At 42.5% G+C, this 17,882-nt stretch overlaps 1 protein-coding gene across 2 annotated transcripts in view; it reads right to left on the reverse strand.

Moving 5' to 3' along the window:
- Window positions 1-17,882, reverse strand: part of COL4A6 (collagen type IV alpha 6 chain) — a gene marked incomplete at its 5' end in the record, with an annotated part of 101,047 nt that overhangs the window by 74,380 nt on the left and 8,785 nt on the right. The window contains 6 exon segments of one of the 2 annotated variants that reach the window (XM_029586038.1): window positions 5,732-5,795; window positions 10,253-10,434; window positions 10,624-10,749; window positions 11,124-11,267; window positions 15,738-15,908; window positions 17,180-17,188. In XM_029586038.1, the coding sequence (XP_029441898.1) occupies window positions 5,732-5,795; window positions 10,253-10,434; window positions 10,624-10,749; window positions 11,124-11,267; window positions 15,738-15,908; window positions 17,180-17,188 (696 nt within the window). 2 annotated transcript variants of the gene reach the window in all.

Here is a 17,882-nt window from a genome sequence, read left to right on the forward strand (position 1 = left end):
AGGAGGCAAGTGGTGCTACATAAATATCTTGTCTTTCTTCTTTTGTTCCTTTTTTTTTTTTTTTTACTCACAGGCAATCCCCTGAAGGGAAATGCAAGTCCACCATCTGCTGGAGACGGAGAATACTGGTGGGCTGATGTTGGGGCAGGATTATATAGCCATAACTCAGCTTTTGCTCAGTCTCCATCTGCTAGCAGACATGTGTAATCCACTCGTTGAGACTGACCTGCTGAACACTGAGGAACATGGATTTAATGGGGAGGAGGAAGAATTTAATTTGTTTATGGTACGTAGTGTTTTGGATTGAGAGACACGTTTGCAGTCAGACCAGAGACTAGGAGGGTTTTGGAAAGGAATAAAGCATATGATTCACAAAAGTTTGGGGTAGAGTTAACAGACAAAAAAAGCAATGTATGATGGTGGAGGTTTGATGAGGCTATTTACTATAGTGAATAGCTCTCAGATTGTGCATAGCAGTTTTGATCTGGGTGTCTTTTTAGCTTGGTTTGTAGCTGTTCTCTATTGAACAAGTGTATCCCTGTATGCTCTCATATTGGGAGAGGTTGGCTTTCATCTCTATTTATTTATTTAATTTATTTAATTGTTTTTATATACCGAAATTTAGCTAGCTGCCTTCATTCCGGTTTACAGATACAACAACTTAATACATTTTGGCAATAAAGTGAAACAAAAGCAAAATCAAAAACATGGTCTGACTGTAAATATAACTGATAACGGTTATCATCTTAATTTACATAACTGTAATTTAAAACATTTTGGCAATAACTGATGTAATCCGGGGGAAACAGAGATCGAGTTGAATGATGATTGATGAGGTGTGTTTATAAGAACTTTTTAGAAAGACTTCGAGTAATTATATAGTAACATTCTTGCACGTGAACTGCAGATTAACTGTTTTCAATAATAGATTTGGTGTTGTTCTGTCTTAACCGAAGGTGGTTATGTATTTGGCTTCAGATCTCCGTAGTGTTTGTTTCTAGAGCGTTACGACATGTGATTACCATCTGGCCTTATTGGAGAGTATATTGATATGTAGACTTAGTGGGGTGAGAGCCTCTGCTGTGGATTGGATTGAATCATTCCAGTTTGAAACCATGTTGTCAAGCGAGGCATTGGAAAAATTTGACATTACAGCTATACATTTTTCTTTGAAATGTTCTGGACTGATTATGGAGACATCTAAAGAATGCGGTGCTATTTGAGGAAACACCAGGAGATGGAGTAGTGAATGTGGTGATCAATTTAATAAGAAAGTGGTCCAACCAAGGGATCTTAACAATGGTTCGGTCTGTAGGACTGAATGAGAAAGTTGAGAGAATAAAAAACAGTAGGTCTAGAGTATTTTCTGCAGTGTGGGTTAGGGGTGAGATCACCTGGTCAAAATGTTCCCTCTAAGCTGTGTGCATGTGCACCCATGCACAACTTTCCCAGAAGCACGAATAGCTTTTCCTTCCTAGTGCAGGAAGACTGGTGGAGCTCATCCCACCACAGCCCGAAGCAAACAAGAGGCCAGAGGAGCCGTGGTGGAGCTCATTCTATCACGACACGAAGTGAACAAGAGGCCAGTGGGGGATGTGGTAGACATCATCCCACCATGGCCCGAGGTGAAGAAGTGGCTATGTGAGTGTGAGAGTCAGAGTCTGTGTGTCTGTTTTCATGTCTGTGTGAAAACTTGTGTGCCTGTGTGCATGTTTGTATGAGATCTTGTGTGCATGTCTGTGTCTCTGTATGTGAACCTTTGTGCATGTGCCTGTGTGAGAGCCTGTGTGCATGTATGTATTTGTGTGAGAGCCTGGGTATGTGTCTGTGACAGTGTGTGTGTGTGTGTGTGTGTTAGGGAGTCAGTTGGACCGTTAGATGATCGAGGGGTTAAAGGGGCACTTAGAGAAGATAAGGCCATCGCGGAAAGATTAAATGATTTCTTTGCTTCGGTGTTTACTGAAGAGGATGTTGGGGAGGTACCCGTAATGGAGAAGGTTTTCATGGGTAATGATTCAGATGGACTGAATCAAATCACGGTGAACCTAGAAGATGTGGTAGGCCTGATTGACAAACTGAAGAGTAGTAAATCACCTGGACCGGATGGTATACACCCCAGAGTTCTGAAGGAACTAAAAAATGAAATTTCAGACCTATTAGTAAAAATTTGTAACTTATCATTAAAATCATCCATTGTACCTGAAGACTGGAGGATAGCAAATGTAACCCCAATATTTAAAAAGGGCTCCAGGGGTGATCCGGGAAACTACAGACCGGTTAGCCTGACTTCAGTGCCAGGAAAAATAGTGGAAAGTGTTCTAAGCATCAAAATCACAGAACATATAGAAAGACATGGTTTAATGGAACAAAGTCAGCATGGCTTTACCCAGGGCAAGTCTTGCCTCACAAATCTGCTTCTCTTTTTTGAAGGAGTTAATAAACATGTGGATAAAGGTGAACCGGTAGATATAGTATACTTGGATTTTCAGAAGGCGTTTGACAAAGTTCCTCATGAGAGGCTTCTAGGAAAAGTAAAAAGTCATGGGATAGGTGGCGATGTCCTTTCGTGGATTGCAAACTGGTAAAAGACAGGAAACAGAGAGTAGGATTGAATGGGCAATTTTCTCAGTGGAAGGGAGTGGACAGTGGAGTGCCTCAGGGATCTGTATTGGGACCCTTACTGTTCAATATATTTATAAATGATCTGGAAAGAAATACGAGTGAGATAATCAAATTTGCAGATGACACAAAATTGTTCAGAGTAGTTAAATCACAAGCAGATTGTGATAAATTGCAGGAAGACCTTGTGAGACTGGAAAATTGGGCATCCAAATGGCAGATGAAATTTAATGTGGATAAGTGCAAGGTGATGCATATAGGGAAAAATAACCTATGCTATAATTACACAATGTTGGGTTCCATATTAGGTGCTACAACCCAAGAAAGAGATCTAGGTGTCATAGTGGATAACACATTGAAATCGTCGGTACAGTGTGCTGCGGCAGTCAAAAAAGCAAACAGAATGTTGGGAATTATTAGAAAAGGAATGATGAATAAAACGGAAAATGTCATAATGCCTCTGTATCGCTCCATGGTGAGACCGCACCTTGAATACTGTGTACAATTCTGGTCGCCGCATCTCAAAAAAGATATAATTGCGATGGAGAAGGTACAGAGAAGGGCTACCAAAATGATAAGGGGAATGGAACAACTCCCCTATGAGGAAAGACTAAAGAGGTTAGGACTTTTCAGCTTGGAGAAGAGACGACTGAGGGGGGATATGATAGAGGTGTTTAAAATCATGAGAGGTCTAGAACGGGTAGATGTGAATCGGTTATTTACTCTTTCGGATAGTAGAAGGACTAGGGGGCACTCCATGAAGTTAGCATGGGGCACATTTAAAACTAATCGGAGAAAGTTCTTTTTTACTCAACGCACAATTAAACTCTGGAATTTGTTGCCAGAGAATGTGGTTCGTGCAGTTAGTATAGCTGTGTTTAAAAAAGGATTGGATAAGTTCTTGGAGGAGAAGTCCATTACCTGCTATTAAGTTCACTTAGAGAATAGCCACTGCCATTAGTAATGGTTACATGGAATAGACTTAGTTTTTGGGTACTTGGCAGGTTCTTATGGCCTGGATTGGCCACTGTTGGAAACAGGATGCTGGGCTTGATGGACCCTTGGTCTGACCCAGTATGGCATTTTCTTATGTTCTTATCTTACAGGCATGCACAGTGTGTGCAGGATTATGAGAAAGGGTGTACGTGAAAGAATGTTTTAGTGTGTTTGTGTGAGAAACAAAGAAGATAAAGTTTGTGTGGCCCTATCTTCCCCAATCCATGACAATCTCAGAGTGACAGGAAATCAAAAGATCCCAATTATGGCAAGCAGGAGATATTCTAATCCTTTATTAGTTTTAATTATTGGGTGCAATTTGATGTTTCTGTTTTGTAATGTGGTATTTTTTTGGGGGGGGAAATATTAGAAAATGTTTTAAATTGATGGATATTTTGTTCATCAGATATTTTGAAATATTTTATTGGAGTTTGGTAATTAGAACAAATTTATGCAAGTTTTTTTAAATTATTGGATGTTTGTCGGCTGTTATATTTATTTTTTTTTATCAGTATGGTTTTAACACTATGAATTATGTTTTATATCTCTTGATTTTATTGCTTGATGTTTTGCGAGGATTAATGATGTTTCTGTTTTTCCATTGTTGCTCTGCAAAATATTAGTCAGGTTTGTGATTCCCAGTACAGTTTTTGTCAACACACTTCTATTTATACTTTATGGTCTTTCTATTTTGTATTTGGTTAGGGTCTGTATTTTAAGGTCCAGTTCTTATGCAACTTTAATTCTTGCAGTAAAAATGATCACTGGCTTTTACGGCGTTATGGTCATTTCTTCCTCATTTCTATTTTAAACAGAAGTTTGCTCCTTTATTGATTTCACGTGCAGAAAATGTTTTTCCAGTCACATATTGTATTGCAACTGCTGCAAGTAGCTTCAGCGATTATTTTAAGGGATGGGCTTAGTCAATGTTCCCCTTAAGGACTGGGTTGCTGTGAGCATAAAATTGACAGCTTTTGGCATCAAAGATGGTGCTCACAGGGTAATGCAACCAAACACTTTTGCTCATGGCATTGCCTGGTCCCATCCCTGAGCTTGTAGCAACTCAGGCTGAGGAGGGAGGCACTGCATTAACGTGTAGACTGAAGGATCGACAGGAGCATCACAAGGCACTGGAAGAAACGGGGAGCTGCTATGAGTAAGAAGTCCTGGGGGCAGTATGTGAGGCAAATATTAAAATCTTTACACGGGATTAATAAATGTTCAAAAGGAGAAGGCATGGACACAAGCGGAGAGAATTTTAAATGAATCATCAGGCCGCCTCCTCTGATCTGGTAGCAAGGCTGTGCGTGGTAGGCGTATTCAAGTATCTGGAGATGACACCCAGGCTCGCCGCGCTGGGACAAAGCTCGCAGGTATTCTGCACCTGCAGACCTTGCTTGCAGGTATTTTCACTCTGCCGCCAATGCTTTTCTCTCCCCCATTTTGGGAGGGGATGGGGATGGGACTTTTTTCACAGGAAGTAACACGCATAGAATTGAAAATGCAACCTATGTGCTTTCATTTCCTTCCTGTGTCTGAGCACGGTGCCAGAAAAGCCTCCCCCACATGTGACAAAGTACTTTTAGCTGGGGCTGAGGGTGGGTGATTTTCGGACAGCCCCTTTCCTATGTTCAAATGACTCAGACAATTGACCTTTCTATTTCTTGTGTCTACTGTATACAATGTTTCTTTTCCCTAGCAAATTCCATTAAAATACATGACCCTGAAAGCCTTCTGCGAAGTTGCTTCTATTTATTTATTTAACATTTTTATATACCGGGATTCATGCAGAATTTGCATATCATCTCGGTTTACATTGTAACTGAAAACGACAAGCATGAAGGAATGCAAGTTACATAGAACAGGGTAATAAACTTGGAAAGCAGATTACAAGGGTAAAATAACTTAGTACATGGGTAAATTAACATGGGTATAATAACTTAGTGCATTAAGGAGGATGGAGAAAAAACTGAAAATTATCTTATAGTAATATTTTATATTTTAAGCTTGGTTTGAGGGTCTTTAGTGAGTAGGTGTTGATGTATTTTATTGTCCTTATAGGAACGCTTGTTCGAACGCTTCTAGAAAAGGGATTAAAATAACATTTCTTTCTCACCCTTCGGTCCAGGAAAGCCGGCACCGCCTGGAATCCCAGAAATTCCTGGAAAGCCTTCTGCACCCTTAAAAGACAAACAGCAGGGTATTAACAACCATTCTCACGGCGATCCTGCCACCACCATTGTAACAAAGGCAGGGCGTCTCATATCCAAGAACCGGAGATTTCTGTACAAAATTTAGAAGCCATTTTCATAATCAACATAATATAATAATAATAAATTATAAACTATAAATAAATAACAGATAAATAAATAAATAATAAATAGATAAATAAAAAAAATTAATAAAAAACAATTTTCATAATCTCATAATCAACATCGGCAAAACTGAAATAATCCTCATGGATAAAAAACCCAATCCAACACCACCACCCCAACTCATACTCGACAATCAAATGAACCCAATACTCCCTGTCACCCACACCAGAAACCTAGGAATTATTATTGACAAAGAACTTTCATTCAAGAACCATATATCAAACAAAATCAAAGAAGGATATCACAAACTACTAACCCTAAGACGTCTGAAACCATTTCTTAACCCTTATGACTTCAGAACTGTACTACAGCTAATCATATTCTCAACCATCGACTACTACAACTCCCTACTGATTGGAAGACCATCTTCCAACCTCAAGCCTCTCCAAATTTTGCAAAACTCAGCAGCCAGAATTCTGACAGGAATAAAGAAGAATGACCACATAACGCTTATACTGATTTCACTTCACTGGCTTCCAATTAAAGCCCGAATCGAACACAAATCCATGACCATCATACACAAATTACTAAACAATGAACATCAAGGTCAAATTGGTTTAAACATAACCCCCCAGAATCCCTAAAGAAACTTACGCTCAAACAACACAGGCCGCTTAACAGTCCCCCCCCATCAGAGATGCTCACTTGACAACAACCAGAGAAGGAGCATTTTCCATCGCCTGCCCTAAAATATGGAACTCCCTCCCAAAAGATTTGAGAACCCAACCTAACCTCAAAACTTTCAAAAAAAGATCTAAAAACGTGGCTGTTTTACAAAGTCTACATTGACAATCAAACATCACAACATCCAAACACCCAACAGAACTACCAACCGAATCCACGAAATAACTTGTCACCAACCAGCATCAAACAAACCCTTCTCACTCAAAATGATTTTTTTTCTGGAGTATAAAAAAGATTAACTTTTCGTTTTATAATATGTATCCTGTTATACCTTAATTCACAATTGTTAAGAAAATACCTTTTGAATCTTGTAAACCGTTGTGATGGCTTCACCGAATGACGGTATATAAAACTCAACAAATAAATAAATACAATTTAAAAAAGAAAAGCCATTTTTATGAAAAGGTTGTTTCACAGGCTCAAGGGGGTAGAGCACTGACATATTCTACTGCTAAATTTTAAAGACTGAACATAAGTTTTAATTAAAAGATATTTATATTTTGCAGGACACATGGGTTTGATTTCCAAGTCTAGCTTCTGCTCTCTAAACCAGCCAAGTCCAATGATACTGCAGAGGTCACACGGCCTCCAGGGGAAGTCATCCCAGCCATTGCACAATGGTGACACCTAGTGATTGGGCTCAGGATGCAAGCATACTGGATTGCAAAAGGACTCATGGGGGGGGGGGGGGGGGAGGAGAAGGAAGGGGCTGATAAAATGGGAAAAAGCTCCTGGGAGACTGTGAATGAAGGCTCATGGCACTGAAGCTTGGTAGAGGGCAGTTCTCATTTTAGTCAGAAGTGGAATGGAGCAGAAGGAACCTGCTGAACCAAAAAAGATATTTACAACTCAAATTCAGAGCTCCTTCCTGCATGCTCGTCTCTAAACCGCTCTGTAACCTTCTGTGTAAGGTCATGTAGTGCCCTGACAAGCTCTACAGGGATCAGAAGCACTGCAAGCACGATGAGCCCTGATTTACAGTGAAAATAATTTTAATTTAAAAGTAACTTGCTCTCTTTCTGGGCATACAATGCTATCTTTTAGCATTATTTCAATCTATTGAACAGTTTGAGTTGGCCAGAGCCCAGTTAATCATTGAACTAACCCATCTGACAGGCCACACCCTCGACCTGATACTGGTCCTACCACAAGCAATATGTGAGAGTGTTCTCCAAAGTATATACAGACTATTAATAAGCTCTCCTGGACAGATCATCACTTGATATGTTTTGAACTGGATGGACCTTTTTGGTGTTTATATGCTGTCATCTACTATGTTATTATATGCAACCACTCCCAACATGGAAATCCAATCAAAATACGACCACAACATTTATTCATCCGATATCCATTTGATATGAAAAGAAGCAGAATAAAATTTAAATAGAAATGATGCAAATCAAAATCTCAATTCATCAGGAATGGATGCAGAAAACATCAGCCTACTGTAAGGCAATTGCTGATGCATGAGTCTTTTATACAAAAACAACCAACCAAGTTGAAAACTCACCCAGGGAGCTCTTCCAGACCATTAACAAATTCCTGGATACAGACATCTCTGCACCTTCCTCCCTCACAACTGAGACTCGTGGCAACAAGCTAGCCATGTTTTCCACAGGTAAGACCTCACGCATCCAGGCTCAGCTAATTAAAGCGCTAGGACAAGGTCCATTCACAAGCAAATCAAACTCTGCCTTCACATTCCTTAACCACCTTCTGACCACTATCATCAGAAGGCAAACTAGCTGCCTGCCCAAATGATTCTTGCCCATCATGGCTAATCAAACAAGCCAAACACAGACCTCTTCACCATATCCAGACCATAACAAATGCTTCATTAGCCTAAAAGGCACAATCATGAGACCCATGCTGAAGACTAACCTTGCCCCTTATGACCTGAACTACTACCCAGTCTTGAAATCCCCTTCCTAAGTTAAATCATTGAAAAAGCTGTACTGCTCCAACTATCTGACCATCAACACTTTACAAATGCCCAGGAACCTTTTCAGTAAAATTTTAGACCACACTACAACTCGGAAGCCACACTACCAAGCTTTAGCAGATGAACTCTGGCTGTTTTGACCAGGGAAATTCAGCTTTGCTCATCCTTTCTCAGCAGCTTTTAACATAGAAGACCACAATCTCCTCCTCACGCAAACTACATGATACATGGCTAGCAGGCCCAGTGCTCTACTGGTTCTCTCCCCCAGGACGCGTTCAAACTATCTCCACAGGAGCTGCTTTCTCCACCCTGTGGAATACCCTAAGGCTCCATCCTCTAACCTACTCTATTCAATATCTATATATTCACCCCCTCCTGGGCAAACTCACCAGGAACCTTCTCATCAGCCACTATTCCCATCCTGCTGACTTCTATTTATTCCAACTGGTACAAACCAGGACTGAGCCATCACACACCTCAACCGATCCTTACAGAAAACTGCCAGCCGCTTGCACAAAACCCCTAGAAAACAGAGATACTGGGGTCTGTGGAAAAAGGTCCCAGTCCCCCTCTCCCGAAAGTGATTCTTGCGGGGAACAACACTTACCCTTCAGCTAACAAGTCCAGAATCTATAATTCAAATTGTCCACACAGTAACTGAAATGGCTTTCTTCCATCTCTGCCCATTGCTAGACAATTCAGCCTTTCTAACTGCTATTGTGCCACTGTTATCTCCCGCTGGGCCTCCTCTATCTCACTGTATGTAGGGTATTCCCAAAGCACTAAATTCAACATATATATATATTCCATATATATATATTTCCATGTATATTTCCGCTGATTATAATCCATGTTTCTGTATTATTAATTTATTGTTTTATGTTAATTTATAGTTTGTAATTTTGTTAACTTATTGTTCAATTACTTAATTCTGTCCTATCTTCGGACATCCATGTTTTTACTCTCCCTGTTTTAATGTAACTTCTCTTTTCCACTTATACGTTAATTGGTTTTTCCCCTTGTTCTAATGTAAACCGGTACGATAAGACCTGGTCTTGAGTGTCGGTATAGTAAAAGAAGTTAAATAATAAATAATAATAATAATGCTACAGCCCACATAATGATGAATGTACATAAATCTGACAGAATAAGCTCAGTCCTAAAAGCTTACACTGGCTATCAGCACTGTACTGTACCATCCCCAAAACTATCTGCCTCGCAAACACCAGAAACAGAATCATTGCAGGCTTCCTACCCCGCATGTCAGACCTCCTAATCTTCAGGACACTGGTGGGCACCTGGGCCTTTGAGGCACCATTCTGTGCTAGTGGTGTAGGCAGGTGAAAATAATCTTAACCCCCTCTAAAATCCCTCATGTAGACCCCTGTTCTTAGACCTGCTGAAATTCTGGTCTTGGTTACTTGATATTTGCCTTTTCTAGACGGTATCTGCTTTTTGACACACTGTACCTGAAATACTGATTAAGTAATTGTAACTTGCTTTCAATTTAATTCAATCGTTCATAAAAGGTTTACGAGAGCAGACTCTGGTGGAAAAGCATATGATAAATAAACGAAGATGATGATGACGAGAGCTTCTACAGCATTTAAGGGAAAGACGACAAAGGCATATTTACATTTTCTCCAGACAATCCTGGGAATCCTGAAATACCAGCCTCTCCTTTCGGCCCTGGGAAGCCAGCGGATCCCAGCGGGCCCGGGGAGCCTGGATCTCCAGGCAATCCTCGCTCTCTGCCTGGGAATCCGAGTGAACCAGGAAGTCCAGGAGATCCCGCTGATCCGGGTAATCCTTTATCACCTGTTCAGAGAAAGAAATGCAGACATAGTCCATGTGCACTCTGCAAGAGCCTCCTGCCTGAGCTTCTCAGAGAGACAAGCCGAGGTGAGAAAGGATAAGGAGGTGGCTCGCCACTTTTCTTTTTTTATAGTATGGAGAAAGGAAAAAGGCTCATGCAGCTGATTAGATTGATACTTAGCTGCGTTGTACCTCTGGATCCAAGAAATCCTGGCTGCCCTGCGGGTCCCGGGGTGCCTCTTTCTCCCTTCAAGGCAAGCGCCATGGCGGGCTGCAATACCACAGGGCGACCCGGTGGACCCTGGGCTCCTCTGTCACCTGATCAGAGAAACAGTACTGAAATCTCATGTTGAAGTAAGGATGCGCATAAAGAGAAGTGACTCTTCGGGACAGGAATACTCAGCCCCCCTCTTAGTTTAAGTTAAAGACAGGAGAAGCTTTGGAGCCCTGGCGTGCGTTCCCTGGGTGGGTCAGGCTGCCACAGGATAGACTTTTCTATGGAGGCTGCAAAGCCGGCACTAACCTGCTGCACTGTATCCACCTGGCTCCGGTTTTCATCGAGCTGCCTTGGTGCTTAGGCAGGGAGGGTAGGTGGGTTATTTGGAAGATTCTTAGATCCTAATCATTCTCTCCTCCGGAACTGGAAATAGTACAGATTCAGCCTCAACCCTATAACCACCACACAGGCTCACCTTTTTCCCCAAACCGTCCATGAGACCCAGTGAATCCTTCTTTCCCCGGTAAACCAGGGAATCCTTTCAGCCCGCTGACACCTGGAGTACCTGGCAGCCCTGGGGTACCGGGGAACCCAGTCAAACCCGAAGAGCCCTTAACACCTGAAAAATGAAGATTTTGTTTTTTAAACCTTGTAGGGGTAAACATCTAATCAGAGGGCTCCCCTATCCCCCTCACTTCAAATGCAGATACGCAGCGCCCTTACTAAGAGAGTGACACCGCCTGAAGTATTTCACCCACAATTTGTATTAACTTGTACTGAGGTGAGCTTATCATGCTGACCTGCTTCAATCATGCGCTCCAAGCATGGAAACCTCTTAACAAAGAAACTGCAAACAATGGGGAATGCTTCTGTCAAATTTAACACACTTGATCTATAGAAATCCACTCAAATCAGGGGAAACTTTGGTAATATCACTTTCCAATAAGATAACCAATACAGCAAACTGCAACCCACACTGAATGATAACAATTATAAATAGCGTAATAATTTCAAGCCAGTACTGGAGTGGACAGAGTAATGGAGGTGTGAAAGCAGCGTTGCCTACCTGTAAACTGGTGTTCTCCGAGGACAGCAGGATGTTAGTCCTCACACATGAGTGACATCATCAGATGGAGTCCGATATGGAAAACTCATGTCAATGTTTCTAGAAACTGACTAGGCGCATTCAGCATGTCCAGCATGCACACGTCCATGTAGGGTCCCTCTTCAGTCACAGAATGTTGGGAATTATTAGAAAGGGAATGGTGAATAAAACGGAAAATGTCATAATGCCTCTGTATCGCTCCATGGTGAGACCGCACCTTGAATACTGTGTACAATTCTGGTCACCGCATCTCAAAAAAGATATAATTGCGATGGAGAAGGTACAGAGAAGGGCTACCAAAATGATAAGGGGAATGGAACAACTCTCCTATGAGGAAAGACTAAAGAGGTTAGGACTTTTCAGCTTGGAGAAGAGACAACTGAGGGGGGATATGATAGAGGTGTTTAAAATCATGAGAGGTCTAGAACGGGTAGATGTGAATCGGTTATTTACTCTTTCGGATAGTAGAAAGACTAGGGGGCACTCCATGAAGTTAGCATGGGGCACATTTAAAACTAATCGGAGAAAGTTCTTTTTTACTCAACGCACAATTAGACTCTGGAATTTGTTGCCGGAGGATGTGGTTAGTGCAGTTAATATAGCTGTGTTTAAAAAAGGATTGGATAAGTTCTTGGAGGAGAAGTCCATTACCTGCTATTAAGTTCACTTAGAGAATAGCCACTGCCATTAGCAATGGTTACATGGAATAGACTTAGTTTTTGGGTACTTGCCAGGTTCTTATGGCCTGGATTGGCCACTGTTGGAAACAGGATGCTGGGCTTGATGGACCTTTGGTCTGACCCAGTATGGCATTTTCTTATAATATAGAATTATGATAAAATAAAAACACAGGAGAAACCACGGGATGGTGGGTGGGTTTCGTGAGGACTAACATACTGCTGGCCTTGGAGAACACATGTTACAGGTAAGCAACTCTGCTTTCTCCGAGGACAAGCAGGAAGGCAGTCCTCACACGTGGAAGAATCCCTAACTACAGGCTGCTCCCTAACACAAGAGAGGACCAACAGACACCTAACCAAGTGCCAACGGGCACAACACCACTGGTTCTGTTGGTAACAGAGGGGGAGACAGCCTGAACCCAAACAATGTGCCCTAGATTGGGTTCTACACCTCAAACAGATTCCGGAGGACAGACTGGCCAAACCTACTGTTGCATCAACCATCCCTATCCAGACACTAATGGGATGTGAATGTGAGGAGTGAACTTCACGTTGCAGCCTTGCAGCTCTCCTCCATGGGAACTGCTCACAACTGGGCCACCGCTGCTGCCATGGCTCTGACAGAATGAGCTTTGACATGACCCCAAGATGAAGTCCTGCCTGAGCATAACAGAAGGAGATACAATCTGCTAGCCACCTGGATAGTGTCTGTTTGGCAACAGCAACGCCCAACTATTCTTATCAAAAGAAACATAAAGGTGGTTGGACTATCTATGGGCTTCTGTCTGCTCCAGAGAGAAGGCTAAGGCTCGCTTGCAGTCCAAACTGTGGAGTGCTCATTCACTTTGGTGCGAATGGGGCCTGGGAAAGAAAATTGGCAGGACGATTAAGAACATAAGAACATGCCATACTAGGTCAGACCAAGGGTCCATCAAGCTCAGCATCCTGTTTCCAACAGTGGCCAATCCAGGCCACAAGAACCTGGCAATTACCCAAACACTAAGAAGATCCCATGCTACTGATGCAATTAATAGCAGTGGCTATTCCCTAAGTAAACTTCATTAATAGCAGGTAATGGACTTCTCCTCCAAGAACTTATCCAATCCTTTTTTAAACACAGCTATACCAACTGCACTAACCACATCCTCTGGCAACAAATTCCAGAGTTTAATTGTGCGTTGAGTAAAAAAGAACTTTCTCCAATTACCGTATTTTCCGGCGTATAAGACTGGGCGTACAAGATGACCCCCAACTTTTCCAGTTAAAATATAGAGTTTGGGATATACTCGCCGTATAAGACTACCCTTCTGTGTCACTACCTAACCATACTGTATGTGGTACCCAGTATACAACAACCAGCCAATCACGGCAAGCGATGTATCTTACCGGCGATTGGCTGGTGGTTGTATACAAATCCTGCTTGGATTGGTCAGCTCTCCCTGCCTGCCCAGCCCTCCCTGTCTCCAAGACTATCAGAGCGGTAACGCATCCCTCTGGCCCGCCCTTGTATCCTATTCCCGGTACCTCCTGCTCTGCCTCTCAGATCTCGCTCCTGAGGACTGCAGTGAAGCGGCGCAGACGCGCATGTGCGAGATCTCAGAGGCAGAGAAGGAGGTACCGGTAATAGAGATGTGAATCGGAACCGGAATCGGTTCTGATTCCGGTTCCGATTCACATCGTGGGGTTTTTTTTTCGTCCGGCCCGATCGGGTTTTTTTTTTATCAGCTGCGCCCGAGCCGATAAACAAAAAACCCACCCCGACCCTTTAAAACTAATCCCTCAGCTTCCCCCACCCTCCTGACCCCCCCAAGACCTGCCAAATTAATTAAATACAACCCCACCCTCCTGACCCCTCCAAGCCCTGCCAAAAGTCCCTGGTGGTCTAGCGGGGGTCCGGGAGCGATCTCCTGGACTTGGGCCGTCGGCTGCCAGCAATCAAAATGGCGCCGACGGCCCTTTGCCCTTACTATGTCACTGGAGTCGACCAATGGCAGCGGTAGCCCCTGTGACATAGTAAGGGCAAAGGGCCGTCGGCTGCCAGTAATCAAAATGGCACTGGAGATCGCTCCTGGACCCCCGCTGGACCACCAGGGACTTTTGGCAGGTCTGGGGGGGGTTTTGTAGTAAATTAATTTGGCAGGTCTGGGGGGGGGTCAGGAGGGTGGGGGGGTTTTGTTAGATTTTTATTTTTTTTTATATTCGCTCCATAAGATGCAGACAACCCAAAGAACTGATCCATCTTGTCAAGTCAAAGTCGACTTCCCTTTGGTATTATCTGGGTACACAAGCAGCAACCCCAGACGTCAAGCGATGCCCCCAGGCAGAGGATGCAAACATGAGGATCAGTAATCGACATGGTCCTCGGGCATCGGCAAAAACAGGATGTGGCCATGATGGGGCAAAACCAAAAGGGAGAAGGATGGAACGATGGCAGTGGGCATTGATGGCCGGAGGGCACCGAGGCACCGCCACCATGGGGGGAACCAACTGCGAAAACATACTTACCCAAAATACCGAAAAACACTGACTGGGGACACTATAGGGAGGCACTGATATGGACCCCGCAACGGACTTAAGAAAATGATTGCAAAAAAACACAAAAAAATGAAGTTTTCCACAAGGTAAAAGCCAAGTTTTCAGAGCTCAATCAAACTGCGAAGTTCACAGCTCCGAGGAAAAAAAAAGAGACTGAAGCGAAACCCTGAATGGTATAGGGCATGCTGGGCATACTCAGCATGCATCAGGCACCATCTCATGATGTCACCCATGTGTGAGTACTACCATCCTGCTTGTCCTCGGAGAAAGAGAAAGAAGCGTTAATACCCCTGAGGAAGAAGTTGAATCATGGAAATCGGCTCATGTAGGGCTTTTTTGGACATTCATTTGAAATGCTTAATTGTCATATCTTTTGTACACGAGATTTGAAAAAGATAACGTTTTAATATGCATTAAAAATGAGTTAAAATGTGTTTGTTTAAAACATGGAATGTAAGGGGCAATGATGATGAGACTATGGTTTACTGGCTTGAAATTATTACGCTGGTAGTCTAAATTTTAATATTCCCCTTTCCATGCTACAGATATTTACAATTGTTATCGCTCAGTGTGGGTTGCAGTTTGGTGTATTGATGATTTTACTGGAATGTGATATTTGTTAAATTTAAGACATTCTTACCTATAGAGGGAGCCTACATGGCTCTGAAGTCTACTGTAAATCTAACATCTGCTATGTGAAAATCATATCCCAGTTATTTGTTTGTTGAAATGTGCTATTCTCTTTTTATTTTTTACATTGAGCACTTACCTTTTAATGCAGAAAAGCCTGGACGTCCATCTTGACCCTGAGGTCCGGAGAACCCTGGAGATCCTATGTGCCCAGGAAGTCCAGAAGGTCCTGGAAGACCTGGGAGCCCTTTCCTGCCAGCAGGGCTTGGCGGTCCCGCGTTACCAGGTAAACCTTTCCCACCAGGATGCCCTGCAAGTAGGAGGAGAGGCTTAAACTCAAATGACCTTCTCTCATGGGCTTCTGAACCCGCTACTGGCACTGCTCTTGGGCCTTACTCTGTATTACTTTTAGACTGAGGAACGGACCTTCCCTCCCCCCCTCCCCCCAACCCCACATGCAGCCTTCTAGAAACCATCAAGTTTAAAACTGCAAAAGCATGAGTTATCTAACGCCTAGGAAAAGGGTTACCGCCTCCATCACTAGGAACACCAGCAACAGTGGAAACACCTTACGATCGTTTTCCTGATTCAAGGCATTCGACAGATTTCAGTCACTGAGACGGGCAGGCCTTGCCCTTCACTTCAAATACTGAAACAAGTGCGTGGGACATGGGAGTCCACCACTAGCCCACATGAACTGCGTGCACAGCAAGTTCAGCTCAAGGGTAGACCTCTCTTCCATCCCAATGTTCAAAAGCCTAAGGACCTATCCGTCTTTTGTATTAAGGCTACAATTATATTAATTTGATACAGAACAGCGTACTGTTAGTATAGGACTGCCCAACAGGATTAGCAACTCCTGAACTCCTTTATCCAATGCTGCATAAATATAATTTTATAAACATGGAATACAGAGTTTGTAGCTCTGCTGTATCATATATTGAAACCCCACAATATGAAATGAATAATCCTTGCAATAAGAGGGGGCATGCTCAGATTAAACTGTAACAAGCTGGCACTTTCTAGAGATTTTTCATTTGGATAAATCCAAAGCTTGCCAGCAGGTAAGCCTCACACAGTTTTATCAAGTGAAAAACTTCACAGAGCAAAAATAACACACAAATGCTGCCTTCTGACAGTGCATTTTAATTTAAAGCATATGCCACAAATCGAGGAATCTAGATATACTCCGTTTGTCTGAGTTTTCAATCTGAGCATGCCGGCTCCAATGGTTTCTTGATTTCTGGAGTGGTCAGTAAGGGGTGTCACCTACAGACATTTATTTATTTTATTTATTTAGAATTTTTTCTATACCGATAGCCGTTTGCACATCGTATCGGTTTACATAAAACTAGGAACTTTTAGGCATAGCCCTTACATGGAACAGTAACAACTATATGAGATGGGGAACAGTAAAATAACTAAATGATACAGGGGATCATGCTAAAATAATAAAATACAAGACACAAGGGACTATAATACAAGGTACACAGACTCTTGGTAATTCCAAAGCAACGTTTTGTAGCATCAAAAGCTAGGAGGTTAGGCCATATGCTTTTAAGCAAGAGTGCCTTCTCTCACCTTGACAGCCTACGTGAAGAACCCACAACCAAACAGTGCAACATCAGAAATGGAGAGTTGATGGTAAATGGAATAGAAGCATGTCGAAGGGGAAAAAACAGACAAAAAAAAACGTGTAAAACAGAAAACACAAAAGAAAAAAAAAAATCAATGGTTTAGCAAGATGGTTACAAAAATATGTCAGTCACTCATGAGAACATCTTATCCAAAACTCATAAGCAAGTTATGAGTTGAGATGTGGACACACAACAGATAAAAATATGTGCACATGGAAAAGAAGCAACCCACCACCATATCAAAGGACTGAATCAGGGTTGATAAAACAGACCTGAACATTTCTCAGCCATAAATACTCTTCTGCCAGTGTTCTTTGTAGCCTCTTTTTTGCTTATACTCTGTGTTGTTTGTTTTCCTATGTTTTTTAGATGAATACATTTAGTTTGAATTTTTTAGGACCCCGAGAATTGGGATGGGCGGGGCATCCTGCAATATCTGGTACTGGTAAATAACAGTGATCCGTCGGCAAAGACATGCAAATTGGGGCCAAAGAAATGGGAGTCCGCTGAACAGGAAGAGGATCGGGAAGGAAGGCCTCAGAGTCCAATTTCATCAACCTTTGCAAAGTGCCTTTCATGAAAAGTTTGCTACATCAGATCCGGCCCCAGCAGAAGGTGTTTCAGTCTTTAAGAGCAACGTTAGTGGT

This window comes from Rhinatrema bivittatum, unplaced genomic scaffold, assembly GCF_901001135.1.
Source record: "Rhinatrema bivittatum unplaced genomic scaffold, aRhiBiv1.1, whole genome shotgun sequence".
NCBI classification, from domain to species: domain Eukaryota; kingdom Metazoa; phylum Chordata; class Amphibia; order Gymnophiona; family Rhinatrematidae; genus Rhinatrema; species Rhinatrema bivittatum.